The sequence below is a fragment of the Cygnus olor genome, chromosome 1 (genome assembly GCF_009769625.2).
Source record: "Cygnus olor isolate bCygOlo1 chromosome 1, bCygOlo1.pri.v2, whole genome shotgun sequence".
In the NCBI taxonomy this organism is placed as follows: Eukaryota; Metazoa; Chordata; class Aves; order Anseriformes; family Anatidae; genus Cygnus; species Cygnus olor.
In genome coordinates this window covers 38,266,656-38,282,628 of record NC_049169.1, presented here as the reverse complement: position 1 = coordinate 38,282,628, position 15,973 = coordinate 38,266,656, and the positions used below count along the sequence as shown (strand labels likewise).

Here is a 15,973-nt window from a genome sequence, read left to right as displayed (position 1 = left end):
TATCACACACGCACATACACATGAAAAAGAAGTTTTCTAGACAAAGGAGTTTGCTTACAGTCACGCTGTTCTTTAAGAATGATCTGGATAAAGAGAGGATAAGACAAAATAATCCTGAAATAAACAATAACCATACAGTATAATCTTTTCTGTAAAAAGAAACAAATGGCAGATGAGTTATTGTTGCTGCAGGTTGATAGCTGCGATACCAGATGTCTAACATGATGTAGTTGCAAATACAGAGCTGTGAAAACGCACCAGAGAGAGAAAGCATTCCACACCTGAAGGCAGGATCAATATTTCAGGGATACCTACACACAAACCGCCTATCTTTATTTGTACTTACTGAGTCTTACAACTGAAGCCTTAAAACCTAAGACCCCATGATGGTAACCCTGCCAAGGCCTGCAATGGGCATAGCACTGGCTCTGTGTTGAGCACATCCACACACGTGGCAGCTGAGGCCATCAGTTCCTGCGCCGGGGATGCTGAAGCAGGGCCTGTCCCCAGTGCCCTACAGCCCTGCCCAGCCATGGCCTCCACCCGGCTGGTCCCAAACCATGGGCCCATGTCCACCAGGGAGGTGCCCGATGCTCGGGGATGGGGTTGCCCAAGTGCCACCGCAGATGCGACCCAGGGACACCGGCCATGTCTGCCACCACTGCTGCCTCCCGGCAGCCCTCATCTCGCATCAGGCCTGGCTGTGAGGGGAGGTGGGAGATAACGTGCCATTTGGGCCTGACGGAGAGGACTTGACTCTTCATGTACATGGCCTCTCCCACCAGTCCAGTAAACCTGCTCAGAGCTTTTCACACACAGACGTTGTTCAGCTTTAGGGACAGAAGAGCAGCACCAACACATCCCATTTCCCCACCACAGGCCACCAAGCAAGCTGGAAATGCAATTGCTGTTGACCCTCTCATCCCCCTCAGCACAGGCAGCCCTGGCAGTGCGGAAACCACTGCAAGAAAATGCAAAACAAGGCAGTGTTGAGCAGAAAGCAGATTTTGCTTGGTCAAATTTTATTCACATGAACAGGGGCAGCATCAGTTTTAGCAACCAAAACAAATATTTCAGTGGGTATCTTTCAGGTGGATCTTCTTTGGCTCAATCATCTGTAGAAAGCTCAACAGCTCCCCTTGCACGGACTGTGATCTGTTTTTTGCAATGCAGATAGATGCTGCTCCCAGCTGTCTGAACTGCCAAAGGGCAGAGGTGTCAGGCAGCATTGAACACCGAGACCCCAAAGAGAAGAAGAGTTAAGAGAGAACAAACACGGGAAAAGCAGGTTTGAGAGGAAGTTGTCTGCAAGGGTAGGGGAGAACACGGTGATCACACAGGGATCAGTCCAACTCTTCATATAAATCGGTTGGAGCAAGACCATATAAAGGGAATTTATGTGGCACCAAGGAAACAAGGATGCCAAAACATGGAACATAATGAGGAAAAGAAAGTCAGTGGGAAATGAGATGGAAACAGCACACAAGAAGAAGAAACAGTACCCAGAACAGATCAGACCAGGATTAGTTTCACCCATTCTTAACTGCCATCTCGTCGGTCTTGCACTGTTAAGCATTTTTATCCTTCATGCTCTCTTGCAGATCTGTGCAACGAGCTGTGATGAGCTGTCTTCGTTTAGAGAGCTGTGGTGTTCATCAGTTATTCAGGAAGAAAATATGTCTTGGTTGTAAATATATAGAGATTGAACCAAACTATGTAATCTGGGACAAGGATCATCCCAAACCCTGAAATCTTGGGGAGGGGTGACTACATTCTGGTTCAGAGTTTCAGTTATAGTCCTTTTTCACAGGTCTGCTGAAGATCTTTACAACAGCATTCGGGTTGAGGCAGAATAAATGCTGTTGCAACTCAGTAATAATCCTTCCTATGAGCAGCTTTTGCAAATCCCACTCTGTCATTCCCGCGGTCAAAAATGCAGTAAAAGGCAGACATAAAGACATCTCCTAAAATCCAGAGCGGGCCAGAGCGAGTGGTGATGTCAAGAGACTGAAAGCCGCTCATGCAGAAGGTTTGGTCATCGATAGACTCCTGGAGGGGAAAGCACATTTCCTTGCAGTGTCTCTTCCAGCCCTGGCTCGGGAGCTGGGAGCCAGGAGCCGGGAGGATACGCACCTTCACAACATATTGCTCTGCTGTCAGCTTGTATTCATGGTGCCCGATGGTGAAGCTGATGTGGGGCAAGCTGGACAGTCTTCTGCAATCTACAAGAAACTGTGAGCAATGCACTGGTTGAGATGTGATTGATTTGGCTTTTATGAAACACTGTCCTTTGCATTCGAGCTTTTTGCTGCAGCTGACAATGAATTTACCACAGAGAAACAACATCAGGCTGACTTACAGCCCAACACTGCCCTCCAGCTTTGCAGGTCCCACACTGGGTCAAACCAGTCTAGCAGCCTAGATCACCCGCACCAATGCCCCTGGGGACTTAGGGAAGATGAAAATCACTGCAAGCTCCAAAGGGGTAAAGGGGTACTCTGATGTTCTCCCTTACAATTTGGAAGCAAAACCAAGCTGGTGAGCCCCAGTGAAGAAGAAATAAGCAAGGTCTGCTGAGCAAAACTCCTCCAATGCCCTGGCTGGGACTGGGTCCCATGTACTCTCTCCAGTAACATGATAGTTTTAGGGGAAAAAAAAAAAAGACTTATCCAAAAAGCCTATGAGGAACACAGCACTTTATACTTTACTGTGCCCTGGAGTGGGATTTAAAGAACAGAATAAGAAGAATTAAACTCTGACATGTCCATTAATTTCTATAAATAATACATTCACTTACAGTAACACAGCAGATTGTTTCCTGGCCTCTCTAGCTATTTTATGAAACAACTGGCACTGCAGAATGCTCCAAGCCCCAGAGGGATCTTTGCTGCAAACTATATAGTTTAAAGTCATTGTTTTAGGAGCTTCCTATAAGGAAGAATCTACTTTTATTTTTGTTGTTAAGTCTGCTTAATGAAAACTAAGTCCTAAATCTTTTGTATACCTAGCAGGTGTCAGACCATTAGAACAAAATAAATCATGGGATACAGAGGATAAGAGTAACAGAGCCAATATAATGGTTTGCAAGATATGAGAAGCAAGACATAATTCATTTACATAGCTAGTACATGCAGAGCAAATTAATCCTTGCTGGAAAGAGATAAAAGTTCTGGTAAAATCATTGACAGATGCACCCACTTACACCAGGATACATTTGAGCCAGTATACTTAGTATGTCTGTCGTTGCCACAAAAACAGTCACATAAAGTATTGCTTTCGGGTTCCTTTTTGCAGAATCTGAGATGCCAGCTGAGTGCTATTACTTCAGCATTGGAGTAGATAACTGTATACAGAAAGGACCTGTTTCTTTTTTATGTTATATTAATATAACTTCTTTGGAAATACATATTTTATCTATATTCATGAGTATGTACCATTATAACTTGTTATCAAAACAAACTGTTCAACATGTATCTGAAAAATTTGAATGGAAACAAAATTTAACATTTAATTGAAAAAGAAGTCAGAAGCCTCATAAGTTACACAGAAGTAACTCCAGGTCTTCCTCTTTCAAAGGGAGGCAGATTAAAAGCTTACTTTCTCTCTGATCTTTGCCTGGTGCACTGGGCAAAAGTAACACTCTTAATTTTCTCCAAAGTGCAATTTTGAGTCAGCAAAGTTAACAAGAACTGTACATCCTGGAGCCACAGTAAGGTAGTATTAACTGTGGGAGTCAGCAAAAGACCAGCAATAATGCACTGCAAAAATAAGCTGTCCCCTCCCTGGAGATGGGTCAGTTTAGTCACCTCAGGCTCATTACCTCGGTGCTTCAGATATTGCTAGGGATCAGAAAATTAACACCAAGAGGATACGAAGGGCAGCACAGAGACATCACTGATGACCAGCCCCACCTTGAGCACCTCAGCTCATGCAACACCCCCAGAAAGGAGTGTGGGGATCAAAGGACTGCAGATGTGGGCCTTTTCTGACTTTTGTGATCCATTACTTCAGTTATTTTCCACCCTATAAGCTCTTTGCACCAAATACCAGTTTCTCTTCTCCTCTGTCTGTTTTCTGGCTGCACAGTGCTTACCTCTCCAGTATGTGATGGACTTGCCCCAATATACTCCTGGAGTTTCCTGATTTGTGAAGAGGGACCGGTGATGAGAGAAGTGCCTGAATCAACGATGGCTTCACAACCGTGGGAGCAAAATGCCACCCGGCCCTGGATTTTTATACTGCAAGCAAAAAACAAAGCATCTTTAAACAAATTGTGACTGTCACACTGTGACTGGAGCAACACATCATTGCCAGCTGAAGTACAGCCTGCAGTTAAAACCAGATACCAAGCCTTCCCAATCTTAAAAGTCAAGAATGTCTTTAAAAGCAAAGTAATGAAAGGAAGCAGCATTAGGAAGACTTCTCATTTGTGGGCCCACTTCTCCCTCTCTGGATTCCTGCAGCCCCAACCATTTGCTGCCTGCTGACAAACGTGTCCCCACCCAAGATGAGGTGTGTATCCTCGTGTTTGTTATGAAGCACAAGCAAAGGGGCACCAACTACTTTGACCAAGGAAAGATTAGAACAGGACCTAGAGCTGGATTCAGTTTCCTGGTTCCACATCCACTTCACTGAATAGTCCACCAAGAGTCAATTTGGCCATTGGTGAATCACGTTAAAACATTTAAAAATACTCTCCCAGAAACCAGCTACCCATGTCACAGCAGACTTGGAGAGCCGGTAATCCTCAGACCCATCTTGGCAAGCCCCCTCTTTGAGGGCCTCAAAGATGAAACACTGCAGCCAAGTCCTCCTGCATCTGTATTGCTAGCTGGTTTTGCCTCTGCGTGCTTTACCTGAAGAGGTGAATTTCACCACATATTTCACACATACATACATACTTGTTCAGATGTATTTGCCAGTAGCTTTTCTCAGTGACTGGGACCCAGTGAATTGAGCCTTTGTAGAGGGAATGGTCTATCCCCCCCAGGATCAGCTCACCACCGTTCTCAGTGTCATCTCCTCTGGAAGCAGAACACATGTTAGCAGCAACATGGGCGTATGTCAGCGTACACCTACAAGGTTACACTTAGAAAGCAAAGGACAAACCACAGACCTTTCTAAATTCAGGTGTGGATGTCTGAACCTGATTATTTCCGAATTATAACCAAATAGATCCCGGTTCGGAGCCTCCAAGCAATCTCAGAAAACTTACTGCAGGCTGCCAAGGGCTGAAGGCAGGCACTAGGAGCAGGTTGAGCCAGCTACTGCTCTCACCTCAGAATAAACTCTAGATAAATTGGTGGAGTTACAGCTAGGTTCAGATTAGGGAAAATTTCTCTTCTGAAATGTGGCCACTTGGGTGTAGCACTGCATTTCTGTTCATCTCCACTGGCAATAAGGAAGCTTCCAGCAGCTTCATGTCTGAGCTGGGAACTTTTCTTTTGTCTATGGCCAGCTCCAGCAAGAAGAACTGTCTGTCCAAAAACTGATGATCCCCTCCCAACACAGTTTTCCCTTTCATTACTTTTTTTTTTCCCCAGAGGAAAATTGAAAAAAAAAAAAAAAGAAGAGGAAAACAGGGGAAATTACTTTCGGGAATGGAAGATTTATACAGCTGCACTGTTGTCTCCATCAACATCCAAAGTACATTTGCTTCTCATTTGGCACTGTCACTTGTAAGACTGACCTTTTCAGATAGAAGGAGAAGACTGGCTCCTCCACCAGCTTCTGGTTCATGATGCTGTCAAACACGGGCAGAGCATTGCCCACTGCTAAGGAGGGGTATCCCAAGCCCAGCACGCCATCAAAGTGGGCAAGGGCAAAGGTTGTTCCTGGCTCAAACACGGACTCGCCAAAGTCCTGTCCCTTGATGGAGATGTTACTGATCTGTCCAGTATGAAAAAAGAACAAGCGGAAGTAAGGGCACCATCGGTTCCAAGAAATTAGACATGTTTCAGGTCCATTTTGATGAATTCACTACGTTTGTTATAGGTAGTGCAGAGAACCTGAGTAGCCTGGTGTTGCCCTGCTGGCTGACACCCCTCCCGGCTGGATGCCCACCTGCAGCGTGTCCTTGGCAGCGATGCCCAGCAGCTCTCCGGTGCCGTACTGCAAGGAGAAGGCTTCCCCGCCATGCTCATACGAGTCCGACAGAAAGGACTTGAATTTCTGGTGTACCCCTGCACAGAACAGACGATACCTGTGCCCCAAGGGAAGGTCCTGGCCACTCACCCCCTCCCCCGTACAGAACTGGCCGAGATGCAGGCGAGGCAGATTTGGCTTTTCTTATAAGGAAGCCATCAACAGAGGTGCCTGTCCCCCTGCAGACACCCAGAATACCTTGTTTGGGGGGGTTATCTTTTTTTTTTTATTTTGGCTTTTAAATGGAAGCAGGGAATCCAAACAAAACTCAACATTCCCGCAGCTATCTCTTGCTCCCCCCCAGGTTTATTTTCACACCTTTCACACGTGGTGCAGAGGGAGGCCGGGTGGCAGCAGCGGGGGAGCAAGCTGGCGTGACGAGGGAGGCCTTCGGAGCTGTCCCAGACCCTCCCCTCCCAAACTCCCGACAACTTGAGAGAGCAACATTTTGGACTTCTTCCAAATTTTGCTCACAGGTGGCATAAATAGAAAAATAAACAAGTAAATTGCCAGTTATGTCTGTGCTTGGCTGAGGCCAATCTACCCAGGACATGAGGAGCGCGAAGGATGGTAAAAGGTTTTCTTACTGCACGCTTCACTGATGCAATAGGCGGAAGGGACCCAAAAATTGGACGAGCCGGTGTCAAACACCACGGTGAACCTCTGAGGCGGCGTGCCCACACTCACAACTCCATAGTACTGCGCCTGGGGGGGACAAAGTGGTCGGCCCTGCGCTGCCCCCCTGGCAGCTGCTGCGGAGGGGCAGGCGGGCCCTGACGCACGATGCGGCACCTCCTCAAGCTCTGCAGTGCAACTTCAGCTAAACGTGAGCGCACACCACCTCTGCCAGGTGGGGAATCATTTCTGGCTCTGGCTTTCACTTTTCAAGTGAAAAATGAACTCTATTCTACAGATTGGGTCTGATGTAGTGAACAAAGTTCATCCAGAGGATAAAGGAACCACTGACTGCCCTTGGACATCAGCTGAAGATAATCTGCGGACACGTGAATGCTGAAGTGAAGAGCTTATCAACATCCAGCCTGCAAGTGTCTAAGTGCCCATATCTGGCCATGAAAGAGCACTTCAGCATTAAGAGACCTATTTTTAGGAAGAAGCATTTCTGGAATTCAAAGGCAGATAGAAAAGCACTACCCAGTGCCAAGTTGTTTGTAGCGATACAAATATTTGAATAAGTATCTTCAAGTGCATGCTTGTTAATTAATACTCTGAATATAGTTTCTGACCCCAGAGTTTACATGAATGAGATAACCATAATGCAAGCCTGTGTGCCATGTAACAGCAATAGAGCAGGATGCTATTCCTCACTATATCAAACATTTATTGATTAATCTGTTAAGTAAAACAGCACTATGTCACTTTGGTCAAAAAAAAAAAAAAAAAAACCATCCCACACAAAACCGTTTCTGATGCTAGCTCAATATGCTGGGGAAGCTCAATATGCTGTCCACAGAATGGACAAATGGACAAAATGTTAAAGCCAAGAAAGACAGCTTACAAAATGGTTGACCTGTTGACTTGCCTGTGTGAGATCCAAAGAAACTCATGTCTTTCTTTTCTCAGTTTAGAGACCTAGGTCAGTCTCAAATCCTTAACACATATTAAGCTGAGAAGATAAAGCAGAAAAATAAAAACTCTACTTGGGTCTTTGTTATCACTGATTTATGACTCCACGTGACCAGATAAATGAGATTTGGGGGATATTTTATAAAATGCAAAGATCCAAGTTTCTGATAAATAGAATATAGCTAAATGAACTAATCAGCTTCTCCTACTAAAAACCCAATCCTGAACCAAGATTGATAGAGGGAAACCTTCCACATTTGTTTGGAGACCCACTGAAGACCAATAGAGATCTATCCAAAAATTAAACTCGTCAGAGGACTACCACTGCTAGATTACATCAGCTTTCTGCCCAGGTCCCATGTTAACCTAGATATATCTATTTTGTATTTTGTGAAGTAGCACACTGTTTTTTGATGATCCAGTGTCTAAAATGAGCCTCCCTTCTCAAGTTTTATAATTTCTTTGAGAGACTTGATTTCAAATGTGCTGGGGGAAAAAATCTGCTTTCAACAGAACAGAGTTCGTATGATTGCATTTACCATAACCGTACTTACATTCATGTAATCATACAGCCTTTCTGAAGCGGTTCCTACCGATAGAGTAATATCTGCAGGGAAGCAATGCAGGTACCTCCGAGCAAAAATATCGGGGTGGTGATTCCTCCAGAATTCTTCTAATTCTCCCTTTTCTTTAAGTTGTTTCTTGATAGATTTAAATCGAATGAGCGGGACGCTATGCAAATAAAAGAAATACACAAAGTCTAGCTGGACCTCCTTTCTAGAGTTCTCATACACTATTTTTCTTCAGTATCTTTTCAGAGACCTTGGGTAACACTAAGCATGGGTCACCCCAGGCAGCCAGCTAAGACACGGGGTGCGAGCTCTTACCGTTCCACAGCCACGGCGAAGGGGACGTAAACCACAGCCAGCAGTATCACCCTCATGTCTTCAGCCGGCTCCGAGTCTGATGACACTCATTTACTTGGAATTCTCTTTTTTATACCTCGTCGCTAGCAGAGGGCCGTTCGCCAGGTCAATCAATTACAGGAGGTCAGAGCTTTGGCAGCAAGTTGATGAATTTGTTCTCAGAGCGACTGCTGGATTGTGTAAATATTGGTGCTCAGCGAGGCTGGGCACTGATAACCAGGGCACAGTCTAGACCAAAAATACATTTTACTAACAACCATTAGTTTCTTTCACATAAATATAATAAACAGGGGAAGTTTGGCTCCTGTTAGCATGGGAAAGAGTGTAAGCTGCTTTTCAAGCTTGCTTTAGTGATGCTTTAGTAGCCCAGGAGTGTCCAAGGCAGAGAAAGTGGACAAAATGTATATGTGTGTTTCACTTTTACATGGAGACATTTCAACAGGACTGAGCACATGGACATTTGGTCTGGTTGTAACAAGCCATCCCCTAACAACTGAAGATTAATTCTCCGTTTATGTATGAGTTCTGGTCTGAACTAAGTGTGATTGCCACCCCAAAGAAATAACAAAAAAGTCTTCTAAGTCAAAAAGATGACAGCCTGCAACACACAGTAATAAACAGCCAGTGTTTTTCTCCCGTCACGCAGCTGCTAAGGCTGTTTCTAGCTGAGGCTTTGCTGTGCACGTTTCAGCAGGATATTTGGAAGCACTCACTCGGGTCGATTTACCCAAGAGTTTCCTGAGGTTCACCGTTCCCACCCCTGCCTGGCGTTTGGGTTCACGTCAGCCTGGCAGAAAAGTAATGGTGTCAAAAAGAGACTCTGATCTGACAGGTGGCAAAGCAAAGCCCGTTAGCCCTCTAGGAGGAGGCTCAGCACTGAGCCTACAACTTGCTTATGAGACTTTTTGAATCTTTTGAAAGTGTGCTACAAAGAATGAATGGCAGCAACATGCAAAAATAAGGAGTCATCACACACTCTAATACTGATGTTCCAGTAAAGAAAAAAACAAATAAAAAAGAACAAACGTTAGCACAGAAGGGGTCTAAACGCCAGTCACAGAATTTAAATACATGTGTATTAAGTAATTCTCAGCATGTAGTAAAGTCATTTTTAAAAAATTGTTCCTTCAAGCCCCCTGACTTACTATGTCAAGTTGACTAAAGAGAGACATGAGAGCCTTAAAGTTAACAAACGTAGATCTCACTTTTTTAGTTCCTATGGATTTCGAAATACATGTTTTGCTTTTTCAAACTTACCTCCAAAACTGTAAGGGCTAAAAAAGCCATTCTCAGCAAAGGCTGAGCTGGGAGTGGTCCCACAGCTGTGTGCAGGGCTTTGGCTCTGAGAAAGCAGCAGGATTTCTATTCTAATCTTTGGTTTAAAAGAAAAAAAAATCTCAAAAATGCAATAGTAACACACAACTTTTATATCGATTTACATTTTATTGTGATGTTTCTGAGCTGTCTAGCTTTGATCAGGGTTCCCTGTTCTTTCTCGACTCAGACATTTTTACAAAAGTTTTCAGCAAGCAGCTGTGCTTTCCGTCCAGCAGCCATCCCAGCCACTGAGCTGCGGGACCTTTGTGCTTCAAATGAGAAGAGTGAGTGAAGCTCCACACAGAGCAAGAGATGTGGCCATAAGTGAGCTTTCAGAAAGCAGCGGCATTTCTGAAGAAACCCACAGAAACCCCTCTGTGAAGCAGAGCTGATGTCGTGCCCTCTGGTACGGCACTGTCACTTTGACAAGAGCAAGGCAACGCCTGTGCTGAACGCTTTTATCGCTTGAACTTTTCCTCAAATGCCACAAATGCTTCTGGGAAGTCATTAATACTCGTGTTGTAGGGCATCAGGAGTGACTCTGAAGACGAAGTGACTTTCAAAATACTGCTCTGGGTCTGCAGAGGGAACTGTCTCTGCCTCATGTCCTCCACAAAGTCACTAATTCTCAGAAGGATCAAGATTGTTCATTTTATTGCAAATGTAGGCCTTTATTATCCCACAACATGAAGGTTATTTTTTCCCAAGTACACTGATCTCACAGGGTGTTCCAAACAGGCTTTCATTTAACCAACAGAGGTACAAAATGCAGCAACAAAAGGTCATCGTGACTTTTTTTGATAAACTGGAATAATGATTAAACAACAATGCAGAGGATACCTAAGAAGTAATTTCCCGGAGCTTAAAAGGTTCATTAAGTAGAAATAATTCAAGCAGGAAAAAAAAGAAAAAGAAAAAAAAATGTGTGTTTATAGACATAAGGTATATTGCAAAGTTGTTTCTCTATACATGGGTTATTAAGAAAAATATATCTAAACTACATTATTAACATCCTCTTACGTAGAGTTTTATGCTGTTGTGATCAGCAGGATAGCTGAAGGGATTTGCCTAAGGGACACACCTTTGTTAGGGGTGTAAATTTTACTACTCAGCCCTTTTTATTTCTGCCAAGTGCATTTGCTCCTCCACACCTGCAGCAGAGCAGGCGGTCTTCAGAAGGCACCACGGCCTCTTAGAAATGGCAGAAAGCCCTGCTGAGGGCCATAAGACTGTTCTGAAGTCAGAACACATCCCGGGGTAACTGCTTGAGGAAGGTGGCCCTGCGAAAAGCAGACGGGGCACGTGCCCCACGGCAGGCCTCTGCAGGGTGCGCAGTGCTGGAGCACCGAGGCAGCAGCGGCCCAGTGAGGCCTGTTCGGTGCAGACTGGTGCTCAGAGCTGGCAGGCTGTGTGGGCAGCGCCTCCCACCCCCATAGTGAGAGGATTTTCAACACCACTCTTCCACAGCAAGGCCACGGGCAACTGCAGTGTATCCTTGTTCTCCAGGCTTGATATGCTGCCCAGCTTCCGTGCTGTTTTACAGCCCTCAGGTTGCAGCGCTCACTGTTCTCCATCCCACTGCTACGCTGGTCCCCACCTGCCCCTCTCTGTTGCTCTCCTCCCCCTGTAAATCCTCTATACACTTCATGCCATCACATCTGCACAGCGCACATACTAGAAAACATCCTATAGTCTATACCCAATTCATATTTAAGAGCTGGTTTGCATTTAAAAGCAAGTGATTGGAGAGCTCTGCATCATCAGATTTGACCAGAGATCATGAGGCCACCTTGACTGTTTGATACTGCCTTTTTCTCAATCTTCTGTTTGTTCTGCATTTTGTTGTTCCAAGAATACCATGTGTTTTGACTGTGTAGCACTCCTGGAAAGTGACTGCAGATTGATTGAAGAAAATATCCTCCCTAAGTTATGGTAAGCGTGGAAAATGGCAGCAATGAGCTGCAGATAGCAAAGACAACAGCCAGCTGCCAGAAAGGCTGCTTCGACATTAAACACTGCCAGCTTTCAAATCCAAAGACCATGACATAGCCATGGCTGACACACTTGTGGGACAATCCACAAGAAAGCTTAAATCAGCAGCAGCACAAGAGGTCAAAGCACAAGAGACAGGAAGGTTGCTCTGAAAAAACGAGTGTTCCTGACCTGAATGGCACGTGTCTTGCTGAGACTAAGGAGAACAGCTCACACAGCACAGTCACATCTAAATAGTCACCGCTTTTAACATCATATTTCACAGAATCATAGAACCATAGAATGGTTTGGGTTGGAAAGGACCTTAAAGGCCACCCAGCTCCAACCCCCTGCCATGGTCAGGGACACCTCCCACCAGACCTGGTTGACCAAAGCCCCATCCAGCCTGGCCTTGAGCACCTCTAATATATATAATAAAATATATAATATATAAATATAAATATATAATAATATATAAATAAAATAACACGTCTAATCTAATCTCCACTCTTTTAGTGTAAAACTGTTCCCCTTTGTCCTCCCACTATCTGTCCATGTAAAAAGTCACCCTCCATCTTTTTTATAAGCCCCCTTGAAGTATAAAAAGGCTGCAATGAGGTCTCCCCGGAATCTTCTCTCCTAAAGGCTGAACAGCCCCAGCTCTCTGAGCCTTTCTTCATAGGAGAGGTGCATCTTTGTGGCCCTCCTCTGGACCCACTCAAACAAGTCCACATCCTTCTTGTGCTGGGGGCCCCAGACCTGGACACAACACTCCATGTGCAGAGGGGCACAATCCCCTTCCTTGCCCTGCTGTCCACCCCTCTGTGGATGCAGCCCAGGATGGAGTCGGCCTTCTGGGCCGCAAACGCGCACTGCTGGCTCATCTTGAACTTTTCATCCCCCAGAACTCCCAAGTCCTTCTCCGCAGGGCTACTCTCAATGAGTTCCTCTCCCAGCCTTTACCCATGTCTGGGATTGCCCCGACCCAGGTGCAGCACCTTGCACTTGGCCTTGTTGAACCTCATTAGGTTCACATGGGCCCACTTCTCCAGCCTGCCCAGGTCTCTTTGGATGGCATCCCTTCCTTCTGGTGTATTGACTGCACCACTCAGCTTGGTGTCATCTGCAAACTTGCTGAGGGTGGGGTGCACTCAATCTCACTGTTTATGTCATTGACAATGATATTAAACAGCACTGGTCCCAAGACAGACCCCTGAGGGACACCATTCATCACCGGCCTCCCCCCAGACGTAGAGCCTTGACCCCTTCTCTCTGGGTGCAGCCATCCAGCCAATTCCTTATCCACCAAATGGTCCACCCTTCAAATCCATCTCTCTCCGATTTAGATACAAGAATGTTGTGTGGGACTGTGTCTAAGGCCTTACAGATTTCCAGGTAGATGACACTGGTCGGTCTGCCCTTGTTGACTGATACAGTCTCTTCATCACAGAAGGCCACCAGCTAGGTCAGGCAGGATTTGCCCTTGGTGAAGCCATGCTGGCTGTCTTGGATCACCTCTATGTCTTGAACGTGCCTTAACACTGCTTCCAGGAGGATCTGTTCCTTGATCTTCCCAGGCACAGAGGTGAGGCTCACCGGTCTGTAGTTCCCCTGGTCCTCCTTCCTACCCTTTATAAAAATGGGAGTGATGGTTCCCTTTGTCCAGTCACTGAGGACAATTCTGGCGGTAATTAAATCCATGGCAGTTTCTCGTCAGGTTTTAGTCTGCAGATTGCAGTAACACAGTTGGAAGGTGTCTGGAGAGCAGCCTTGGACAGTTGTGACAGCGAGTGTATTAAGCTGGGATTCAGAAAAGAAGCAAAACACGATCTAATGAAGAAGGCCCTACACAGTTAAGGGTGCCAGAGGCTATAGTAAACACGGTTAAATTAGGAACATAAATACTGGAGCAGCTAAAGGTAGCAGATTGCCAAGTATTTCTGTTAAAGGTTTGAGATAAGTACTGGGTGGCAAGTAACACTGTTAAATTATGTATTTGGCACCTTGCAAAGCAAATCCATAAAAGTGCCACTCGTCTGGAAAGTCGGTCAAGTCTTAACAGGTATTTTAAACAACAATTAGATTAGAGCTGACATTTCCACTGAAAGTTTAATTAAAGCTAATCCTTTTAGTTTAAAAATTTGGTCTTCTGGGGTGTTTGCTTTCTCCAGTCAATCCCCACCACCAGCACCAACTGCACAGACAGAACAACCACAGCAAACCAAGAGGAACAGGGTTTCCATCAAAGCAAGAGTTTGAGGAAAAATTGGAGAATGTCGAGAGCATGCAGGAAGAGGGGAGATGGGATATTTTCTGGGAGAGCCAAGTGGGCCTGAGCGTGTGTGTGAGGCAGGGAGGGAGACCTGCACTCTCAGCCATCGTGTCCGTAATCCCCATCACTGAACACTCATTCAGTTATCAGAAACATTTCAGAGCCCTTGAGATTAATGCCTGGTGCCATGTAAACAGAGCCTTATATTGGGAAGACAGAGTTACCAGCAGGCCAGTGCACAGCAGCAGGAAACCAAGGCTGGCCTCGTCCCTCACAGCCCCGTCAGTCTCTGCACAAAGAAGGTCCCAGGATGGGCAACAGCCTGAAAGCCATAGTTGCTTTTGTGCCCTCTGATGACTGCCAGAAGTACCTCCTGGAAGAGCTGGAAGAGATGCCAGTGGACAAGATGGTGGATCTGAGCGGCAGACAGCTAAGGAGGCTGCCTCTGCACATCTGCTCTTTCAGGGAGCTGGTCAAGCTGTACCTGAGCGACAACAACCTGAACCACCTCCCTCCTGAGCTGGAGCAGTTGCAGAACCTCCAGATCCTGGCGCTGGACTTCAACAACTTCAAGGCGCTGCCCCTGGTGGTGTGCACGCTGAAGCAGCTGTGCATCCTCTACCTGGGCAACAACAAGCTCTGCAGCCTGCCCCTCGAGCTCCGGCTCCTGCAGAACCTCAAGACCCTCTGGATCGAGTCCAACTGCCTGCAGCACCTGCCCGAGGTGGTGTGCGAGCTCAGCCTGCTCAAGACCCTGCACGCCGGCTCCAACGCGCTGCGCACGCTCCCCACCCAGCTGCGGGGCCTGCAGGAGCTGCGCACCATCTGGCTCTCAGGCAACCTGCTGTCCGAGTTCCCCCCCGTGCTCCTGCACATGCCTTTCCTGGAGGTGATCGACGTGGATCGCAACGCCATCCGCTTCTTCCCCAGCCTGGCTCACCTCCCCGGCCTGAAGCTGGTGATCTACGACCACAACCCCTGCAGGAACGCACCCAAAGTGGCCAAAGGGGTGCGCAGGGTGGGGAGATGGTCGGAGGAGAGCCCTGAACCCCGCAAGCGGTCGGGGGCAGTGATAGAAATCACGCTTGATGAGAGACCGTCACCACCTCCTATTGACAAGCCCGAGCCAGAAGCTGAGTCGTGATGCTGCTCAGCTACCTCCACCAGCAGAGGTGGCAGCACACCCACGGTGCTGCCCAGACTCTGCCCATCCCTCCCTTGCTGGTTTGGAGAAGGCATCGTGCCGCCTGGAAGACCTCAGGGTAGGTGCATCAGTTCAGAGCAAAACGCTCTTCTACAGCCACCCTCTTCTGCACGCTCTCCAGAGCAAAGACTTCTCCCTCTCCCCCTCTGTGGGGACCACTCGGAGCTGACAGCAGGGTTTACGTTTCCTGTGGTGGATTGGGCAGAGCACGTACAGGCTCGCTGATCTCCACCCACGGGAACCCCGTGGGCTCGCCTTCCCTCCTTTACCCTTTCTGAGGTGTCCAAGCCCAGCTGGAAGCCACCATGCACAGTGAAGATCACTGCTGGGAGCTACAGCTTTAAAGTAACCCACGGCACTTGTCTCAGTGACTTGTTTGAAAGGCAGCAGCAGAAGTAACAGCTCGAAGGTTCCCCTGCCCACCGCGTGGTACGTGGCAGCGGAGCCCTGGCTGCACTATCAAGGAAGCAACGCGTACTGGAGAACTCTCCTCTTACAGCTGCTGTCTTCTTCCTGGAAAATTTGTGACCACTCTGGTTTTGTTATTGCTAATTA

The 15,973-nt window shown here is 46.7% G+C and overlaps 2 protein-coding genes across 2 annotated transcripts; one reads left to right on the top strand and one right to left on the bottom strand.

Moving 5' to 3' along the window:
* Positions 1–1,020: 1,020 nt before the first annotated feature.
* Positions 1,021–8,723, bottom strand: LOC121068101 (cathepsin E-like). Its single transcript, XM_040553170.1, has 9 exons — positions 8,616–8,723; positions 8,283–8,460; positions 6,732–6,849; positions 6,064–6,182; positions 5,690–5,889; positions 4,902–5,024; positions 4,094–4,238; positions 2,134–2,232; positions 1,021–2,049 (listed from the first exon to the last, which is right to left on the bottom strand). The coding sequence occupies exons 1-9, from the start codon at positions 8,669–8,671 to the stop codon at positions 1,870–1,872; spliced, it is 1,218 nt and encodes a 405-aa protein (XP_040409104.1). The 5' UTR covers positions 8,672–8,723; the 3' UTR covers positions 1,021–1,869.
* A 5,801-nt stretch (positions 8,724–14,524) lies between these two features.
* LRRC10 (leucine rich repeat containing 10) lies at positions 14,525–15,358 on the top strand. The gene has a single exon (XM_040553157.1). The coding sequence runs from the start codon at positions 14,525–14,527 to the stop codon at positions 15,356–15,358; it is 834 nt and encodes a 277-aa protein (XP_040409091.1).
* Positions 15,359–15,973: the final 615 nt, after the last annotated feature.

Bases quoted from the DNA above. Each gene is read 5' to 3' on its own strand.
- LOC121068101 (XM_040553170.1), bottom strand. From the start codon at position 8,671: ATGAGGGTGATACTGCTGGCTGTGGTTTACGTCCCCTTCGCCGTGGCT. The intron at 8,461-8,615 runs GTAAGAGCTCGC...TTATTTGCATAG, and splicing joins TTCGCCGTGGCTGTGGAACG to CGTCCCGCTCATTCGATTTA. The intron at 5,890-6,063 runs GTGGGCATCCAG...CATACTGGACAG, and splicing joins CTGCCAAGGACACGCTGCAG to ATCAGTAACATCTCCATCAA.
- LRRC10 (XM_040553157.1), top strand. From the start codon at position 14,525: ATGGGCAACAGCCTGAAAGCCATAGTTGCTTTTGTGCCCTCTGATGAC.